We start from the raw sequence: 19,911 nt of genomic DNA, 5'->3' as shown, positions 1-19,911 counted from the left end.
TTTTGCCTATTCTCTTCTTGTCCCTCCCACCCACCGCAGTCTTTTTCTTTTCTTTCTCATTTTTTTCTTTTTTTTAATGTTTATTTATTTTTGAGAGAGAGAGCGTGCGCGCACGAGCGGGGGAGGGGCAGGGAGAGAGGGTGACACAGAATCCTAAGCAGGCTCCAGGCTCCGAGCTGTCAGCACAGAGCCTGATGTGGGGCTCTAACTCATGACCTGCGAGATCATGACCTGAATGGAAGTCAGACACTTAACCGACTGAGCTACCCAGGCGCCTCACCACAGTCTTTTTCTTAGGCATGAGAAAATATTGTTGCCTAGATTAAGATGATGGTTCTTGTGGTTGATAAACAGCAATTAATAAGGCACAGTTAATCTTCAAAAGAGATTGTTAACTTGGAGACCCATGATTATGGTAGTCCATAAATGTACCTTAGCACACTATTGAACCCATGACATTTCATACAAAATGTTCCTAATAGGTTTTCTGGGAGAAAAGTACTATTAATAGACTTCATAAGATTATCAGTGACCAAGAATCATTATTTTAATATATTGACTAGAATATAGGTAAAGGAGTATGTTCACATTAAAAATAGTGTATTGATAAGAATTTAATATTTATGAGAACTACAGCTGTATTAATATTTTGTATTTTTCTTCCTATCTTCCTATTTAAATAAACATTGTAAACTTTGAGAAAATAGAGAATCAACGTGTAAAACAAAAAGGCAGGCTACCACCCAGAGTAACAACTGGTAATTTTTTTGGTATAGCCCTGGCATGAACTTGTGAACTATACAGTTTAAAATTTTACAAAATATGATTTTATTACATTTATGTTTTAGAGTCATTATAGTTGACTGTGTATGAAAAATCAGTCTCTCCATGTCCTCAGGTATTATCTGTCATCATTTTTAAAAAATTGTTTTAATATATTTAAAAAAATGTTTATTTTTGAGAAGAGAGAGAGCATGAGCAGGGGAGGGGCAGAGAGAAAGGAAGACATAGAATCCGAAACAGGCTCCAGGCTCCAAGCTGTCTGCACAGAGTCTGATATGGGGCTCAAACCCACGAACCATGAGATCGTGATCTGAGCCATAGTCAGGGAAATTGTATATGTTAGTTTAAAAAGTTATTATTTATTTTATTATTGCAACTGGGAATGGAATGGGAGGAAGACTAATTCAAAGTAGGCAGAGAAGATTAAGACAATAAATTGAAGAATACAAGTTAAGAAAAGAGCATATAAAGGTCTGAAAGTAATACCATGGATGATAAAAGCGTTGGCTGATAACAACGGTGCCTATTTTTTTTTTTTTTTTTTTTTTGGACTTGTTTAGAACTTACCACAAAACAGGCTTAGGTTTCTGTCTTGTAAATTCCACATTCCTTACCAGACATTCAAGGCTCTTACTGTTTCCTACAAAGTCTACTTTCAAATTTTATTTCATGTTTTCTCTCCTGAAAGAATTCTGGGTACCAGCAAGGGTGAGGTTCTATCGGTTTTTTTATTTTCAGGTTAAAAATTGTGTCTTTCATACCTGCCATTTGTGGTTGATAAATGTTTGAGGATGTTGCTTTTATTTTTTCATTGTTTCAGTAAACTTTTATGTTTTTAAGTAAATTCTGCACCCAGCATGGGGCTTCAACTTGTGATCGCGAGATCAAGAGTCACATACTCTTTTGACTGAGCCAGCCAACTGCCTCAGTAAACTTTAAGAACAGTTTTAGAAGCTGTTGCTTTTGAATAGATGAGTGTATGTTCTGCACTCTTTAAGGCTCTATGTTTTCTTTTGGCATTAAGAAATTTGGCGATATTGATAAATTGAGTGGGATATGGATATTGACCATTACTTATAAAGTAGTGCTTTTCATAAATTAGTTCATAAATAAAAAAAACCTTTTGCTGATGTTGGATACCGTGGATTAATGGTGTTTTCGTGTGTTCCATAGCACCAGGCCAGGAAAAACATTAGATCCACTGGAATATATGTTGTTAGATGGAATTATAGAATGCAAGTTAAAAACTAATTTAGTTTTGACATGTAGATTCCTCATGAATGTTGAGTTAAAATTTTTTTCTTAATTGGAGCTATGTATTTTATGCTAGACATTTATAGATTTTATCATGTTACGTTCTTTTTTAAAAATTCTTTTCATTTTTTAAAAAATTTAATTCTGGTATGGTTAATATACAGTGTCAAATTTGTTTCAGGTATACAGTATAGTGATCCAACAATTCTGTATATTACTCAGCAATTCTACATATTACTCAGTGCTCATCAAGATAAGTGTACTCTTTTTTAATTCCCTACACCTATTTCATCCATCCCTCTACCCACCTCCCCTATGAAAGTCATCAATTGGTTCTCTAGTTAAGAATCTGTTTTTTGGTTTGTCATCCCGCCCCCCCCCCGCCCCTTTGTTCGTTTGTTTTGTTTCTTAAATTACATTTATGAGTGAAATCCTATGGTATTTGTCTTTCTCTTACTGACTTAATTTCGCTTAGCATTACACTCTCTGGATCCATCCATGTCCTTGCAAATGGCAAGTTTTCATTCTTTCTTATGGCTGAGTAATAATCCATGTGTATGTATATGCCACCCTTTTATCTGTTTACCTATTTGAACACTTGTGCTGCTTCCCTAATTTGGCTGTTGTAAATAATGCTACAGTAAATACACAGATGCATATATCCTTTTGAATTAGTGTTTTCATATTCTTAGGGTAAATACCCAGTAGTGCAATTACTGAATTGTGGGGTAGTTCTATTTTTAATATTTTAAGGAATCTCCATACTGTTATTTTTTTAGTTTTTAATTTTTTTAGTTTATTTGTTTTGAGAGGGAGAGACAGAGAGAGGGAGAGAGACAATTCCAAGCAGGTTCTGCACTGTCAGCATGGAGCCTGATGTGGGGCTTGAACTTACTAACCATGAAATCATGACCTGATCTGAAACCAAGAGTCGGACACTTAACTGGTGCCCATGTACTATTTTCCACAGTCGCTGTACCAGTTTGCATTCCCACCTGTAGTGCACGAGGGTTCCTTTTTCTCCACATCTTTGCCAGCAATTTTTTCTTAATGGTTTTGATTTTGGCCATTCTGACAGATTTGAGGTGATAGCTCATGGTGGTATTGATTTGCATTTCCCTGATGATAAGTAATGACATGTCGTTTCATGTGTCTGTTGGTCATCTGTATGTCTTCTGCCCATTTTTAATTGTGTTATTGTGTGTATGTGTTGAGTTTTGTAAGATCTTTATATATTTTGGATATTAACCCTTTATCAGATACATCATTTGCAAATATCTTTTCCCATTCAGCAGGTTGCCTTTCTTAGTTTTGTTGATTGTTTTATTATCTCTGCAGGGACTTTTTATTTTGATGAAGTCCTAATAGCTTATTTTTGCTTTGGTTTCCTTCGACTCAGGAGACATACATAGAAAAATGTTGCTATGCCTGATGTCAGAGAAATTACTGCTTGTGGTCTCCTAGGAATTTTGTTTTTAAATGTTTATTTTGAGGCGGGGGGGGGGGGTGGTGGTGCATGTGTTTACACGTTGGGGAGGGGAAGAGGAAGAGAGAGAGAGAATCCCAAGCAGGCTCTGGGCTGTCAGCTCAGATCCTGACAAGGGGCTTGATCCCACGAAGTGTGAGACCATGCCCTTAGCCAAAATGAAAAGTCAGATGCTCAATCGACCGAGCCACCCAGGTGCCCCTTTCTGGGATATTTATGGTTTCAGGTCTCACATTTAAGTGTTTGCTCCATTTAGAGTTTATTTGTGTGTATAGTGTAAGAAAATGGTCTAGTTTCATTCTTTTGCACATAGCTGTCCAGTTTTCCCAACACCATTTGTTGGAAGAGACTGTCTTTTTCCCATTATTTTTATCCCACTCCTCCTTTGTCGAAGATTGATTGACCCTCAAATCATGGGTTCATTTCTGGGCTTTCTATTCTATTCCACTGATCTATTTGTTTTTGTGCCAGTACCATACTGTTTAGATTAGTACAGCTTTATAATATAACTTGAAGTCTAGAATTGTGATATGTCCAGATTTGTTATTCTTTTTCAAGATTGCTTTGGCTTTTTGAGGTCTTTGTGGTTCCATACAAATTTGGGGATTGTCCTAGTTCTGTGAAAAATGCCATTGGTATTTTGATAGGGATTGCATTAAATGTGTAGATTGCTTTGGGTAGTATGAATATTTTAACAATATTTGTTCTTTGAACCCACGAGCATGGAATGTCTTTCCATTTCTTTGTGTTGTCTTGAATTTCTTTTCTTTTCTTTTTTAATGTTTATTCATTTTTGAGAGAGTGAGAGAGAGAAAATGCAAGTGGGGGAAGAGCACAGGTAGGGAGGGAGACAGTGAATCCCAAGCAGGGTCTGCACTGTCAGTCAGAGCAGCAGTCTTGCAATTTTACTGAATTCATTTTTCAGTTCTAGTTTTTGGTGGAGTCTTTAGGGTTCTGTATGTGTAGTATCATGTCATCTGCAAATAGTGAGAATTTTACTTCGTCCTTACATTTTGGATACCTTTTATTGCTTTTTCTCGTCTGATTGCTATGGCTAGGACCTTTTACTACTATGTTGAATAAAAGTAAGAGTGGACATGCTCATCTTAGGTGGAAAACTCTAAGTTTTTCACCATTGAGTATGTTGTTAGCTGGTAGTTTTTCATATATGGCCTTTATTATGTATGTTTTTCTAAACCTACTAGCTTGTTCTTAAATGTAACCATATTCTACTCAGGCAGCATGTAACTCTACTTGGATAAGAAAGTCTTATCAGGGTGGTAATAATAGGAGTAGGACTAGGAAAAACATAGGATAAGCTTAGATAGGGGAAGGGTATGTAAGAGATTGGTATATAAATAGAAGTAGTATGTATAGAGTTTAAAAAGTAAATGCAAAAAGGCCTGTAATAAAGTTCATTGTCCCCTATCTCTTCAGTTCCCCTTCTGCTTTCAACTCTTTCAGATGTTGGGTTTTTTTTTTATATTAAAAAAAATTTTTTTTAATGTTTTTATTTATTTTTGAGACAGAGAGAGACAGAGCATGAGCAGGGGAGGGGAAGAGAGAGAGGGAGACACAGAATCCGAAGCAGGCTCCAGGCTCTGAGCTGTTAGCACAGAGCCCAACGCGGGGCTCGAACTCCCAGACCATGAGATCATGACCTGAGCCGAAGTCGGACGCTCAACCGACCTAGCCACCCAGGCGCCCCCAGATGTTGGTTTTGATATTAACTTCTATATTCTGAAATAGTTTTATTATATTGCTGTTGCTTCATGTATCAATTAAAAAGATTTTTTTTAATGTTTATTTATTTTGAGAGAGAGAGAGCACAAGCAAGGGAGTGGCAGAGAGAGAGGGAGACACAGAATCTGAAACAGGCTCCAGGCTCTGAGCTGTCAGCACAGAGCCCGACGCAGGGCTGAAAGTCATGAGCTGTGAGATCATGACCTGAGCTGAAGTCAGACACTCAACCGTGTGAGCCACCCAGACACTCCTCAATTTTAAGTCCACCCTGTGAACTTCCTTTTTGGATACATAAAGATTACATTCTTTTATCCTTTCCCTTTCTCTCAGGGTAATTGATGAGCCAAAAAAAGTTCTGTGGCTTATTTTATATTTTACAAGAAATAAGTTCTTGTTTATCTTTTGTTTCCAAGAGTTTCCTGGCGTGTTTTAAAATTTTCCAGGTGTGAGTCACTGATTCATTCCAAATTCTTCAACTCTTCTTAATACTAAGTTTTATATTTTTATATATCATTATATGATTAGTTTTTTCCCTCCCTTTCCCCTCTCCCAAATCTCCTTTGTCCTTTATCTTCCTACTCCAATTATTGATTTTTCATTAGGGATACTAAATAGCTATCTTCTCTTCAGATCATCCTTGAAATTCCTTTTGCTTTTATATTGTTTTGGATCTCCAGTTTCCAGGATTCTACGTGGACATTGTTATTGGTTTACTTCTTTGTTTTGTTAAGATGACATCTTTTCTGAGAAAGAGTGCATGGGAGACAGGTGTTTTTTTATACCCTTCAGACCTAAAAGTTTCTGTTCTACCCTTAATCTTGAAGACTTCAATACAGAATTCTGGGTAGAAAATTATATTCTTTAAAAAATTTAAAAGTATTGCTCCATTGTATTCTAGCTTCTGATATTGCTGTGAGGTTTTTAATTTTTTTATTTTTATGTTTTTTGAGAGAGCAAGTGCGAACAGGAGGAGAGGGGTTGGGGAGGGGGAGAGAGAATCTCAAGCAGGTTCCATGCTTAGTGGGGAGCCCAGTGTGGGGCTCCATCCCACGACCCTGAGATTCTGACCTGAGCTGAAATCAAGAGTCAGAGGCACAACCTACTACTGAACCACCCAGGTGCCCCTTCTTTGAATTTTTTTTTTTTTTTTTTTAAAGTAAGCTCTACTTCCATCATGGGGCTTGAACTCCTGACTCTGAGATCAGGAGTCACATCCTCTGCAGATTGAGTCAGCCAGACCTCTTCCACCCCCATATAGCTTTGGAGAAGTATTAGCTATTTTTATTCCTGAGCTCCTTCTTGTCACTCTTTCCACTCTCCCTGAAAGCTTTTAGGATCTTTATCCCTGCTCAGTTTTAGTAATTTCATGAGGGGCACCTGGGTGGCTCAGTTGGTTAAGCATCCAACTCTGGGTTTCTGCCCAGGTTACAGTCTCACAGTTCGTGGAATCAAGCCCTGCATTGGGATTCTCTCTCTCTCTCTCTCTCTCTGTGTGTGTGTGTGTGTGTGTGTGTGTGTACCTCCCTCCCTCTCAAAATAAACTGAAAAAAAGATTCATGATGGTAGGTGTTTTGGTGGGTTTTTCGGTTCTGAAATATTTTGTAATTTCATCATTTCCAAACCTTCAGATTTTGTATTATGTCTTCTTGGAAGTGTTATTAGTCAGATATTATGTCTTCTTGGTTGATGGTATACTTTCCTTTTTCTCCCTATTATTTTTCTTTGTCTCTACCACTTTTTGGAGATTTTTTTACTTTTACCTTGTGGAACTTTTGTTGCATTTTACAAATTTGCAAATTTTAATTTTATTTCTTATTTATTTTTAATGTTTATTTTTGAGAGAGAGAGAAAGCGAGCATGAGTGGGAGAGGGACAGAGAGAGAGGGAGACATAGAATCTGAAGCAGGCTCCAGGTTCTGAGCTGTCAACGCAGAGCCTGATGTGGGGCTCAAACTCACAAGCCATGAGATCATGACCTGAGCTGATGTCGAATGCCCAACTTACTGAGCCACTCAGGCACCCCATCTTATTTATTTATTTTTAAAGTTTTATTTATTTATTTAAGTAATCTGTGCATTACATGTGGGACTCCAATTCACGACCCCAAGATCAAGAGTTGCGTGCTCTTCTGACTGTCAAATTGCTATAATTCTAATGGGGTTTTAAAGTGTGATTGATGTGTATGCAAAAGCTATATAATGTATATTTGTACACATTGAAGGTCTCTTTTGTAGTTTGAATGCATTTTTTTTTTTATTTTTTTTTCAACGTTTATTTTTGGGACAGAGAGAGACAGAGCATGAACGGGGGAGGGGCAGAGAGAGAGGGAGACACAGAATCGGAAACAGGCTCCAGGCTCTGAGCCATCAGCCCAGAGCCTGACGCGGGGCTCGAACTCACGGAGCGCGAGATCGTGACCTGGCTGAAGTCGGACGCTTAACCGACTGCGCCACCCAGGCGCCCCGAATGCATTTTTTAATAGTATTCTGTTCTTGTTTCAGTAATCCACTCTTTGTTTCTGAGGACATACATTATTAAAACCTTTTTTCTTTCTGCATTTTATCTACATTCTTTGAATTTCTTTTTACCATTTGTTTTGACCTACCTTTAGTGATGCAGCTTTCCTTGCTTGTCTTATTGGTTATCTTTACATGGTTAAGAGATGAGCATTCAAAGATGGATTAGAAGTTCTTTGTTGGGGCCATCTCAGATGTTGGCCCATGCTGTAGATTGGAAAATGGTGAGCAAGCTTCATTACCAGGGATAAGTAGGCTTTTCTCTTAGGTCATTCATATTCTCTAAGAGAAATGTCTTCAAGTCTTTGGCCTTGAGATATTTTAGTCTGGTTGTTGGGTGGGGCATGTTAGTTGGAGAGATTTCCCAGTCGTAGTATCACATAGTTCTCTTCCTTTCAGTGTCTTTTATCATCCCTGTCTTCAGCATCAGTTTTTCCTGAACTTAATCTTGTTCGTTTTATGTACAGGAGGAAACTTCTTGTTTCCCTGGATCAAGTAGGAATAGTATCCTGGCTACCTAGGAATCTGCAGGTTTTAACCGTACCTTTCATTTAGTCCTATTTTCTGCCCAATGCTTCATCTCTGCCTTTAGAGGTATCTGATGGTCTTTGTTCTTGAGCCTTTTCAGTGTTCTGTGGTGTGGATATTTTTGTTGATAAATCCTTCTGTAGCCTCTTCCAAGTTTATTTCTTCTGCTCTCAGTTACTATTACTCCCTTTGCTGTCATCCAAAATTTGTTGCCATTTGTTAACTGTTCTTCCATTATCTCTTACCGTATGGAGTTAAGTCTTTTTTCTTTCAGTATATTTGTAGTGAGGTTTAGAACAGAGAAGAAATAAACTTAAGTGTAAAATCAAGCTGGGCTTAACTGAAAGTGATGTTTTATTTAAAAAACACACATTCTCTTCCCCCTGCCCCCCGCATTGTGGGTAGGGAAATATAGAGAAATGCTCTGTTGAGAATTAAAATGCCTAGACTTTTCAGAATTGAGTGTCATACAATAAAATGTGTAAGTTATGTAATAATTAAAGATAAATGTGTGTATGTGTTTATTGTCACTTCGATTCTTAGTTCTTGAATTTGTATATTTTGGGTCTGTAAGAACCTAGATGCAGTTTGCTCTTTGTTCATACATAAGTTTTGTCTTTTTAAGATTAGTTTCCTGGTCAGTTAGATGCCCATTTCCTGCCAATGAATTTTATTTTTTATTTTTTTAATTTTGTTTATTTGAGAGAGAGAGCAAGTGAGCATATGCATGTGTATGAGCAGGGGAGAGAGGTGGAGGGGAGGAAGGGAGAAAGAGAGAATCTTAAACAGGCTCGGGGGGGAGCCTGTCATGGGGCTTGATCCCCCGACCCTGGAATCAAGAACTGAGCCGAAATTAAGAGTTGGACGCTCAACTGACTGAGCTACCCAGATGTTCATGAATTTACTTTTTTAAAGTTTTTATTTAATTAATTTCTACACCCAACATGAGGCTTGAACTCATGACACTGAGAACAAGAGTTGCACGCTCTTTCAACTGAGCCAAACAGGCACCACCTTGGCATTGAATTTTTAAAGTAAATTTGGCTGTTTCTTTGGCTTTCCTAATCTAAATCTGACCTCAAGGTCTTTTTTGGGAAGGAACTAAGATTCTTTTCTTGCTAAAGAAAGATACTCCAGTGTATAATCCTTCACTTTGAACTTGATTTTTCCTGAACCTAAAGAAAAGCTATTTGTCAGAAAAATACCAACAGTAATATGTTGACTTTTTTTCTGGAGGAAATTGTAATAATATAGAATTTTAAAGGTGGAGGAGTTCTTAGAGATAAAATCTCTTTTTTATTTTGCTAACTGAGAAGACAGGCCTGATGTATTATTTATCTATTTCTGTGTAACAAATTACTCAAAAAGTAGTATCTTAAAACAATAAACATTTATTATCTTTAGAGTTTTTATGGGAGTGGAATTTGGGAGTGGTTTTGCTGGTTCTTTGTGGCTTGGATTTCTTATGAGGTACTGTGGAGGTTTTGGCCAGGTTATGGTCATCTCAGGCCTCATGTGGGGCTGGAGGGTCTGCTTCCAAGTTGGCTCACTTACTTGGTTGGCAAGCTGGTGCTTATTAGTAGTATGAGCTCTTTTTTTTTTTTCTTTTTTTTTCTCATCTGGACCACTCCAAGGGCTCCTGGACTATTTAAAAAAATTTTTTTTAACATTATTTATTTTTTGAGAGAGAGCAGGAGCAGGGGAGGGGCAGAGGGGCAGAAAGAGAGGGAGATACAGAATCCGAAATAGGCTCTAGACTCTGAGCCATCAGCACAGAGCCCGATGTGGGGCATGAACTCACGAACCATGAGATCATGACCTGAGCCGAAGTCGATGCTTAACCGACTGAGTCACCCAGATGCCCCCTGGACTATTTTACAGCATATAATTGGCTTCTCTTAGAGCAAGTGATTCAAAAGAGAGCAAGGCTGAGTGGCACTGTCACTTATGACCTAGTTTCAGATGTCACACAGTCCTTTTTGCCACATTCCACATAGATTTTAGTTATTAAGTATGTTCCACATTCAAGGGGAGGAAAAGTGGGCTTCACTGTTTAAAGGGAAGAATATTAAAGAGTTTATGGCTATACTTCAAATTTGCCACACTTAGAGAAATGAGATGATGTCTACATCATCATAAAGGGAGTTGGTGCTCTATTTGGACTACAGTATAGATGATTTAAATTGATAATATAACTAGGTAAGTAATGGTTTTTCAGTTGTCATCCATCATTGGAAAGAATTATTCTTACAATCTGGTACTTGATGATCATTTATTTATTGATTTACCAGACTCTTTGATTATCCACAGTGTGCCAGGCATTAATGCTAACTGAACATGTCTTAACTAGATTTGTGTGTAATAAGTTACTCTTACTGTATTTATTTATGTATACACACACACACACACACACACACACCCACACACGCTGAAGAGTGTGAGTGTATATTATTCCTAAATGCTTTTCATTAGCCAAAGAGGGTAGGAATGCCCTTCCCAAGTTAGCCTTCAAGCAAATTAGTAATGTTAAAATACATTTTTTTTTACTACTTGGCTGCAAATCCCTTTATGTAAAATAAAACAGCTTTACTAATAAGGTTTTTAATTTAGCCAGTTTCCTAATATTTACTAAACATATATGAAGTACTCAGTGCTTAGAGAAGCAAAGATAGATGCCACAATTCTTGTTTTTAAATGGTTCTTTATGTGGAAAAGCAGATAAATATCTAGATAACACTGAAGACTATAGCTGTCAACCTAATTTGGTGACTTTTTACTAACTGAAGTACCAGTTTTTGGTGTGATGCTATCTTTATAAATGACTGTAGTGCTACCCTGTCAGGAAAAAGGAGACCAAAACTTAAAAAAAAAAAAACAAAAACAAAAACAGGTACTTTAGGATTTGCCGATTTGTAATTTTTATACTACTTGAAATATACAATTGTCTCTCTAGAAAGCATTAATTTATTGAAAAATTTTCTTTCTCTTATAGGCAATGTCTATGCTGCTTCAAGGAATATAAGCATTTGGAGATTTTTAACCAAGTAGTGTGTGCACTTATTAACTTAGTGATTGCCCAAGTTCAAGTACTCCGGGACCAGCTTTGTAAACATTGTACTACTATTAACATAGATTCCACGTGGCAAGATGAGAGTAATCAAGTGGAAGAACCACTGAGTATAGAAAGAGAGTGTAATGAAGGAAGTACAGAAAGACAAAAATCAATAGAAAAAAAATCAAACTCTACAAGAATTTGTAATCTGACTGAGGAGGAATCTTCAAAGAGTTGTGATCCTTTTAGTTTATGGAGTACAGATGAGAAGGAAAAACTCTTACTATGTGTGGCAAAAATTTTTCAAATTCAGTTTCCTTTATATACCGCGTACAAGCATAATACTCATCCTACTATAGAGGTATGTGAAAATAGGTATTGTGAATTTTAAGTAATACTAAGTTATAGTTGTCAATTTTTCCTGAATAAAGACAGAGTTATTATTGATGGAAAAATTTATAAAAATAACTACTGTTAGGAAAAAGTATTCCAGTTTTCTCTAAACCATTTTAGTAGCAACTTGGGTTGAACATTTGCTCAACATAGTCCTATTAAGGAAAGATTCACAGATTGAACTCATAAGAATTAAACTGTCAGTGATATAAAACATTTTGCTGATGTACACTTATGCTGTAGTGTGATACTTTCAGAAAGTAATAATTGAGGAAAAAGAAGCAGGTGGAATTTTGAATTTTATTCTTAGAAACATTGGTAACAGTATTTGGAATTTCTCACATTAAGAAAACAAAGTATCCTTAACTACAAAGTTTTTTTTTTTTTAATGTTTATTTATTTTTGAGAGAGAGAGAGAGAGAGGGAGACAAGAGTGAGTGGGGGAGGGTCAGAGAGAGGGAGAGAATCTGAAGCAGGCTCCAGGCTGTGAGCTGTCGAACCCACGAACTTTGAGATCATGACCTGAGCTGAAGTTGGACACTTAACTGACTGAGTCGCTGAGGTGCCCCTTTAACTACCTGTTCTAAATGATAGTACTTTCTTTTATAATAAGTCAAGATGCTTGACATACTGCATTAGTGATACTTTTATAAGCCTTTCAAAGAGTTTAGAAACCCACCTTAGGTTTATTTAGATGATAGCATTACTTTATACACATGGTGGGAATTGAGACAGTTAATATGATAATGTGTTATGTAAGTGGCATAAAAAAACAGATCTGTTATTTCTCATGCTTGTCTGGGTTGGCTGGGCAATTCTATTGGTTTTATGTGGCCTCACTTAGGCAGTTGTATATTTACTTTGAGAGATGGAAGAGTTTAAAGGTCCAACATGGTTTCACTCACATGTCTGACAGTTGATGCTGGATGTTGTCTAGGGCTCCTTGGGTTTTCTCCACGTGGCCTCTCATTCTCCACTAGAGTTGATTGGCTTCTTTACGTGGTGATCTTAGAATTTCTCCAGGAAGACAAATGTGTAAGCTTGTATATAAGGCCTCTTAAGGTCCAGCCTCTGAAACAGTATAAATTCTACCACATTCTGTTGAAGCACCTTAATGAGGGCAGTTCACATTCAGGGGGGTATGAAGTAGACTCCATCTCTGGATAAAATACCTCATTTTAAACTTTAACAGATCTACCACATGCTTTTTATTTTATTTTTATTTATTTTAAAAAAAAATTTTTTTCCCAACGTTTTTTATTTATTTTTGGGACAGAGAGAGACAGAGCATGAACGGGGGAAGGGCAGAGAGAGAGGGAGACACAGAATCAGAAACAGGCTCCAGGCTCTGAGCCATCAGCCCAGAGCCCGACGCGGGGCTCGAACCCACGGACCGCGAGATCGTGACCTGGCTGAAATCGGACGCTTAACCGACTGCGCCACCCAGGCGCCCCTACCACATGCTTTTTAAAAAAGTCTGCCTATTTTCTCTGGCTTATTCTGTAATCTTCATATTGACTTCTCTAAACTTCTTTCTTCATCTGGAAAAAAGTAGTTCCTTACTGAAAATGTTTTCACATTGAATTGAGACTATTTAAAAACAGCCTAGGAGGTGCGTATTTCCCCTATTGGAATTTTCCATAAAAATATTTTAAAACATTGTGCTCTACTTTCTAGAATTCTTTGTTATCTTTCCATATAGAAACCTTTTAATGAATCATTTAGTAAACATCCTAAAAAATGTCAGCTCAGCATCCTTTTTATTTAAAAAAATTTAATAAATTTTTATTTTAAATTAATTTAATTATGCTTATTACAATATAATTAATTTAAATTTAATCTTTAAATTAAATAAATTTTAATAAATTTAACTTAGTAGTTAAATTTAATTTTTGATTAAATAATTTAATAAATTTCTCCAGTTAAAAATTTTTAACAGAACTCAGGTAATACTAAATCTGCTATTTTCTTCCTCAAATCAGTTTGCTCACCAGTTTATCATTTTTTAATGTTATTGGAAAAAAAAATCTCCAAATATAAGCATAGTCCCACTCCTCTACTTTCCCATTTGAAATAAAGTGCCTCATTATTACTGTTATTGAGGATCAGTCATTCCATGTGACTCTTTGGTTGAAAGCAATAATTTCATGAGGTCTTTGAGGTAAAATTCTAATTAAAAAAAAACAAACACCTTAGATATAATACAATGTAATACAGTGCTACACAGAATTGTCATCTCCTTATACAGAATTTGTGGGCTTCTGTAATATTCTGTTCATAATATAGCTGTTTCCCAGGTTTCTGATATGTTAGTAATGTTTTATTACAAATTCTTGAAAAACATGGTTTCTGTCCTAGTGGCCATGTGGTTCTATGTGGTAGCAGTCATATTTAACTTTGATTTTAATTTGACCTTGATTTTGACTTTTCTAAAGAAGCACAAATTGGCCAGGACTTTTCAAAGATGATTCAGTACTCATGTGTTAATATTTAGATAGCTATGACTTTAGAAAACTGTCAACAACCTGATTTTATATAAAGGGAATTGGCTTACACGGGTTAAAAGTTTTGGTCAGGTTTGCAACGTATATTGCTGAGAATTGTAGAATTCAGGTCTTATTCTGGGGTGCTTGGGTGGCTCAGTCAAGTTAAGCATCCGAGTCTTGATTTCGGCTAAGGTCGTCATCATCACACGGTTGTGAGATTGAGCCTTGTGTTCGGCTGTGTGTTGAGCATAGAGACTACTTAAAATTCTCTCTCTTTGTTCTTCTCATCCACTCATGCTGTCTCTCTCTAAAATAAAATTAAAAAAACAAAAAACAAAGAATTCAGGTCTTACCCTGCTACACTGCTTCTCACATCACTTCAGACTAATCTCTGCAGCTATTGCTATCTTGCCAGTAGTGAATAAAGTAGGAACTTGGAGCCCCTCCTTCTCCCCATCCTTTCCTGTCTATATCCTGCTTTTCTTCCTATCAAAGTCAATAATATTTTAAAAGATGTAGTAATTAGAAATAGGTATATTTAATTGAGGTTAAACTTTTTGGGGATGGGGACAAGGAGCTGTTGCATTCTTTTCTTAATTCTGAATCATTATGTGTAATTCTGTGACGTGTTGCCCTAGTGTTCTAAGTTTTTTTCCTAAGTAAAGTGAAATGAGTATAAAAATTAGAGAAAAGAAGAGAAACACTGCCCTTGTTAAATATGTGAGATATGATTAGATAGACTTAAATATATACACTATGTTCCAGATTTCTGAATCTGGTTGGGTTTTCTCTTGCCACTTTCCACTGACTTTTTAATTTATGCTTTATTAAATTAAATTAAGTATTTTAAATTCACCCTTTTAATGTATACAATTTAATAAGTTGTAGTGTATTCCTACAGTTGTGCAACCATCACTAACTAAATCCCATACTGATTTATGACTTTTTTTTGTTTTATATTTATAGAATTCAGACGCTTGGATTTGTCTCTAATTTTGATAAACAGATGTACCTTATTCAAACCATTAAAAAAATAAACATTGACCATCTATTCTAGGAACTGCACTATTTATTGTGTATACAAAGATGAATAATCTACAGTACTCACATTCAAGGAACAATCCTAAACAACTCAAATAGCTTGTTTGTCTTCTACTCATTATCTTCCTTGTCACCAATCTGTGTGGATGGCTTACTTCTGTAGAAGCGAATAGAAGCTCTGCTTGTTCATTTGCAAGCAATTATAAGCCAATGGAGACTTTCTTGGATTGCATTTTATCACTATCCTCTCCTGAGCTTCTTTACTTTAAAGCTCTACTGCCCAATATGGTAGTGAACAGACAAATCTGGCTATTTAAGTTAACTAAAATTAAAATAAATTGAATTTGTTCTTCAGTCACACTAACCATATTTCTTTTTACCCTTCCTTCCTTCCTTCCTTCCTTCCTTCCTTCCTTCCTTCCTTCCTTCCTTCCTTCACATATTTTAAAAGCTCAGTAGTCACATGGGGCTCGTGGCTAGTGTATTGGACAGTGTAGACAGTATTTCCATCATAGCAGAGTGCTCTGTTTTGCAGAACTGTTTGAGAGAATGGCTTTGTTTGATTAGGTCTAGTCATTGGTGGTAAACTGTATGCTCTCCAGAATTGGTAGTCTTAATTTTCCATAACAGCAGATTATTTGATACGCTGATGACTTCTTTTTAAGCAAAAATTCTATTCCTAATTCACTGGCCTTCAGTTTTTCGTGGTTTGGTCATGGAGCAGCATTTGTTTGTTTGTTTGTTTTTAATTTAATTTTTATTTTTCTTAATGTTTATTTTGAGAGAGTGCATTTGTGGTAGGGAGGGATAGAGTGAGAGAGACTTCCAAGCAGGCTTCCCACTGTTGGCTCAGAGCCTGACCTGTGGCTCAGTCCCATGAACTGTGAGATCATGATCTAAGCCGAAGTCAAGTGTCAGATGGTTACCTGACCGAGCCACCTAGGCTCCCCCTTGTTCAATTAGATGTGGAATTACTTTCTTTTTTTCTTCTTTTTAAAAAAATTTTTTTAACGTTTATTTATTTTTGAGACAGAGAGAGACAGAGCATGAACGGAGGAGGGTCAGAGAGAGGGAGACACAGAATCTGAAACAGGCTCCAGGCTCTGAGCTGTCAGCACAGAGCCTGACGCGGGGCTCGAACTCACGGACCGCGAGATATGACCTGAGCCGAAGTCGGCCGCTCAGCCGACTGAGCCACCCAAGTGCCTCAAGGAATTACTTTCTGATTACTCATTTATTTCTCTTTATTTTCTCTTTTAAAGTAATAGGTCCCTCTCTGTAGTTCTAGAAATAGAGTGCCTTTATCTTATGTAATAAATGAGAGATTTTCTAAAAAGACAAAAACTAATAGGTTTCTTAAGGCCTTTTTAGAGATCAATTTAAAATTGGAACTTTTTTTTTTTTAAGTTTATTTTGAGAGAGAAAGTGTGAGTTGGGGAGGGGCAGAGAGAGAGGTAGAGAGAGGAATACCAAGCAGGCTGTGCACTGTCATTGCAGATCTCAGTGCAGGGCTTGAACCCATGGACCATGAGATCGTGACCTCAGCTGAAGTCGGACACTTAACCGACTAAGCCACCCAGGGGCTCCTAAAATTAGAACTTTGAAACAAAATTGATGTTGATTTGGATTTCAGGGAGGCTTCTTAGTATTGTTCATAATGTTGTTACCTATAGGTCTATGTTAACTCTTTATATACTACTAAAGATGAGATTTTAAAGACACCTTAGAATAATGTCTTCATGTATTAAGAGTAGAAACAAGAAAGGATAAAATAGTTCTTTTGAGGAGTGAAAATAGAAGTAACCAAGTCCAAGAGCTGACATTTTGCACATCAGAATAGAATTCTGTTAGGACATTTTCTAGCTGTGTTCATGTTAGGCACTAGAAATCTTGACTCCAGTCTAATATTCCAGCATGGTTGATCTGGCCCATGAATCTTTAATACCACAGGTGTTCTTACATTCTGGACTTGTTGAAGACAGAAGGTTTGTTGAGAATAATTTAAAGCTTTACCTGTGGCCCTGCTAGTAGAAGCTCAGGAATAAATTTAAGTTTAGTATACTCGCTTTGACAGGTGTTTTGACCTGTTTTAGGACAGTTTTTGATTAGTTGGAAATGTTCTGAGAGTTTTATGTGATGCTCTCAATCAGTTGTTTTCGAACTTCATTTCAGCGGTGGAATTTACATAAAGCAAGCAGGTAACAGCAATGAATGACAGGTTTCTTTGGTAGTGTTTTTCAGATGAAAGTATTAAACTTTCTGATAGATTTTCATTGTGACTAAAAAATACAGAATATACAAAATATAGACTTAAAAGAGCCTTGAACCTCTCCTTTCTCTATCATCTCAGAAAAACCATTGTTAGGAAATTAATTCAGATTATTTCCAGACATATAGAAAGTAAAGAAAATCAGATCAAGTTCGTAAATCCTAAGTTTTAAAAATGTAATACAAGGCAGTATCTTTCGATGCCTGTACATGTGGACCCACCTTAGCTTTTTTTTTTTTTTAATGTTTATTTATTTTTGAGACAGAGACAGAGTATGAATGGTGGAGGGTCAGAGAGAGAGTGAGACACAGAATCCGAAGCAGGCTCCAGGTTCTGAGCTGTCAGCACAGAGCCTTACGTGAGGCTCGAACTCACAGACCGTGAGATCATGACCTGAGCTGAAGTTGGAAGCCCAACCGACTGAGCCACCCAGGCGCCCCCCACCTTAGCTTTTTAAAGGAATAACCTACCATAAAAATCAATTGCTTAAAATGTATAATTTAAACATGTTTTAGTAAGTTTACAGAATTGTGTTACCATTACCTCATTGCATTTTTACAACAGTTCCATTGTCCCAAAAAGATGCCTTGTGGCATTTCACCTTATTTTTGAAAGCTGTATAAGACCCTAGATGGTTATATCACATTTTAGCCATCCAGTTGATGGATATTTAAGTTGTTTCTAAGTTTGAGATATTATAAATAATTTCAGGTAAGCATCATTAAACTTTTCTAGCACTGCTTTTATTAGTTGTTAGGATAAATAACCAGAAGATGAATTGCTGGGTCAAAGAGAATGTGCATTTTAAATGTTGGTAGATATTGCCAAATTGCCCTCCAACAAGGTCATACCTGTTCATATTCTCGCCAACAGTGAATGAATATGCTATCAAGTAGTTTAAATCATATGTATACAAAGCACATTGTGGAATTTTTAGGTAAAAATTAAGTGGTTTTAAAATGTTATAATCTATTTTTGTGACAATTATCCCAATTCTTTATGGAGACATTTTTTATTGAAAAGGCAATATATAGTATATAGTGTAGAGAGATTTCTTTGCAGAAGAGTTAAAATACATATTAGAACTGAACCGTATAAGCTTCAGTTAGGAATATCATTATTCATGATGAGAAACAATTGCAAAAACCTGTTTCATGTTGTGTAAACTCAATCTATAGAATATTGTCTTTTTTTGAGTATATTTGATGCAGAAATTGTATTTTTTTCTTCAGAGATTATTATCTTGTAGGGTGACCTAATTGTGTTTACTTTGTTTTTGTTTTTTTAAATCAGGATATATCAACCCAAGAAAGCAACATATTAGGGGCATTCTGTGATATGAATGTAAGTGTTTATGTTTTTCTTATTCTCAGGTTTATGGAAAATTCAGTTTTTTATTCATATAGGTCTTTGAGTTTATTTTTATATTTGGTCAGTATCTTTTCCATTTTGGTAATAAAATGAAGATTATTCCTGATGAGTTTAAATTTTTTTTTTCCCCCTCAGGATGTAGAAGTACCATTGCATTTGCTTCGTTATGTATGTTTGTTTTGTGGGAAAAATGGCCTTTCTCTCATGAAGGATTGCTTTGAATATGGAACTCCTGAAACTTTGCCATTTCTTATAGCACATGCATTTATTACAGTTGTATCTAATGTAAGTATTGTTTGGAATTGGTTTTAATCTTGGGAATTAATGGCTTTAATAACATGAGTTTTATGTCCAGAAAAACAGGTTTTGAGTGGCTTGCATGTACAAGAATTTTTTTCCTTGGGTTATATTTTGAAAAAAATTGGGTACAGAAGCCTTTATAAAAGGTCTTATAATAAAAATGGAATTTGTATAAAGTAACTAATTTAAGTTAAATAAGTAAATTTAGACCTTTACTACTTCTGTGAACAGAAGTCTTATGTTAATTTTACTTTTCTTGCCCGTGATTTTGTACTGGGAAATTTTTGGCATTTTAGACTTTTAGTTACAAGATTGTTTGCTTAGGGTGCTACTACAGTGTGCCTGACTTTCTTCTGTATTAGAAGACTTAATAACATTTTTCTGCATTTGTAAAGAAGATAATTATTGTGTTGTAAATGTCAGTTACTGTGAAGCACAGTAAGTGTGGAAGCAGAGATACTTTGTTTTATTGAACTTTCTTTTTTTTGAGCTTCCCAGATACTGAGAGTTTTACAAAGGGATGGTTTGTGGCAACCTGTGTTGAGCAAATCTATTGATGCCTTTTTTCCAATAAGTGGTTCACCTTATGTCATTCTTGTAATTCTTACAACATTTTAAACTTTTTCATTATTTTTATATTTGTAATGGTGATCAACGATTACAAATCACTAACCATCATAGGATGGTTA

At 36.1% G+C, this 19,911-nt stretch overlaps 1 protein-coding gene across 5 annotated transcripts in view; it reads left to right on the top strand.

Moving 5' to 3' along the window:
• Positions 1–19,911, top strand: part of USP34 (ubiquitin specific peptidase 34) — a 251,225-nt gene that overhangs the window by 45,510 nt on the left and 185,804 nt on the right. For all 5 annotated transcript variants that reach the window (XM_047068664.1, XM_047068662.1, XM_047068663.1 and 2 more), the window contains exons 3-5: positions 11,303–11,723; positions 18,845–18,895; positions 19,058–19,207. In XM_047068664.1, the coding sequence (XP_046924620.1) occupies positions 11,303–11,723; positions 18,845–18,895; positions 19,058–19,207 (622 nt within the window). The remainder of the gene's footprint in view (positions 1–11,302; positions 11,724–18,844; positions 18,896–19,057; positions 19,208–19,911) is intronic.

This window comes from Lynx rufus, unplaced genomic scaffold (assembly GCF_022079265.1).
Source record: "Lynx rufus isolate CCGP_SWC_20201006 ecotype Redwood Valley unplaced genomic scaffold, mLynRuf1.p SCAF_8, whole genome shotgun sequence".
In the NCBI taxonomy this organism is placed as follows: domain Eukaryota; kingdom Metazoa; phylum Chordata; class Mammalia; order Carnivora; family Felidae; genus Lynx; species Lynx rufus.
Note: the sequence above shows the minus strand (reverse complement) of the source record. Positions and strands in the feature narration are given on the sequence as shown.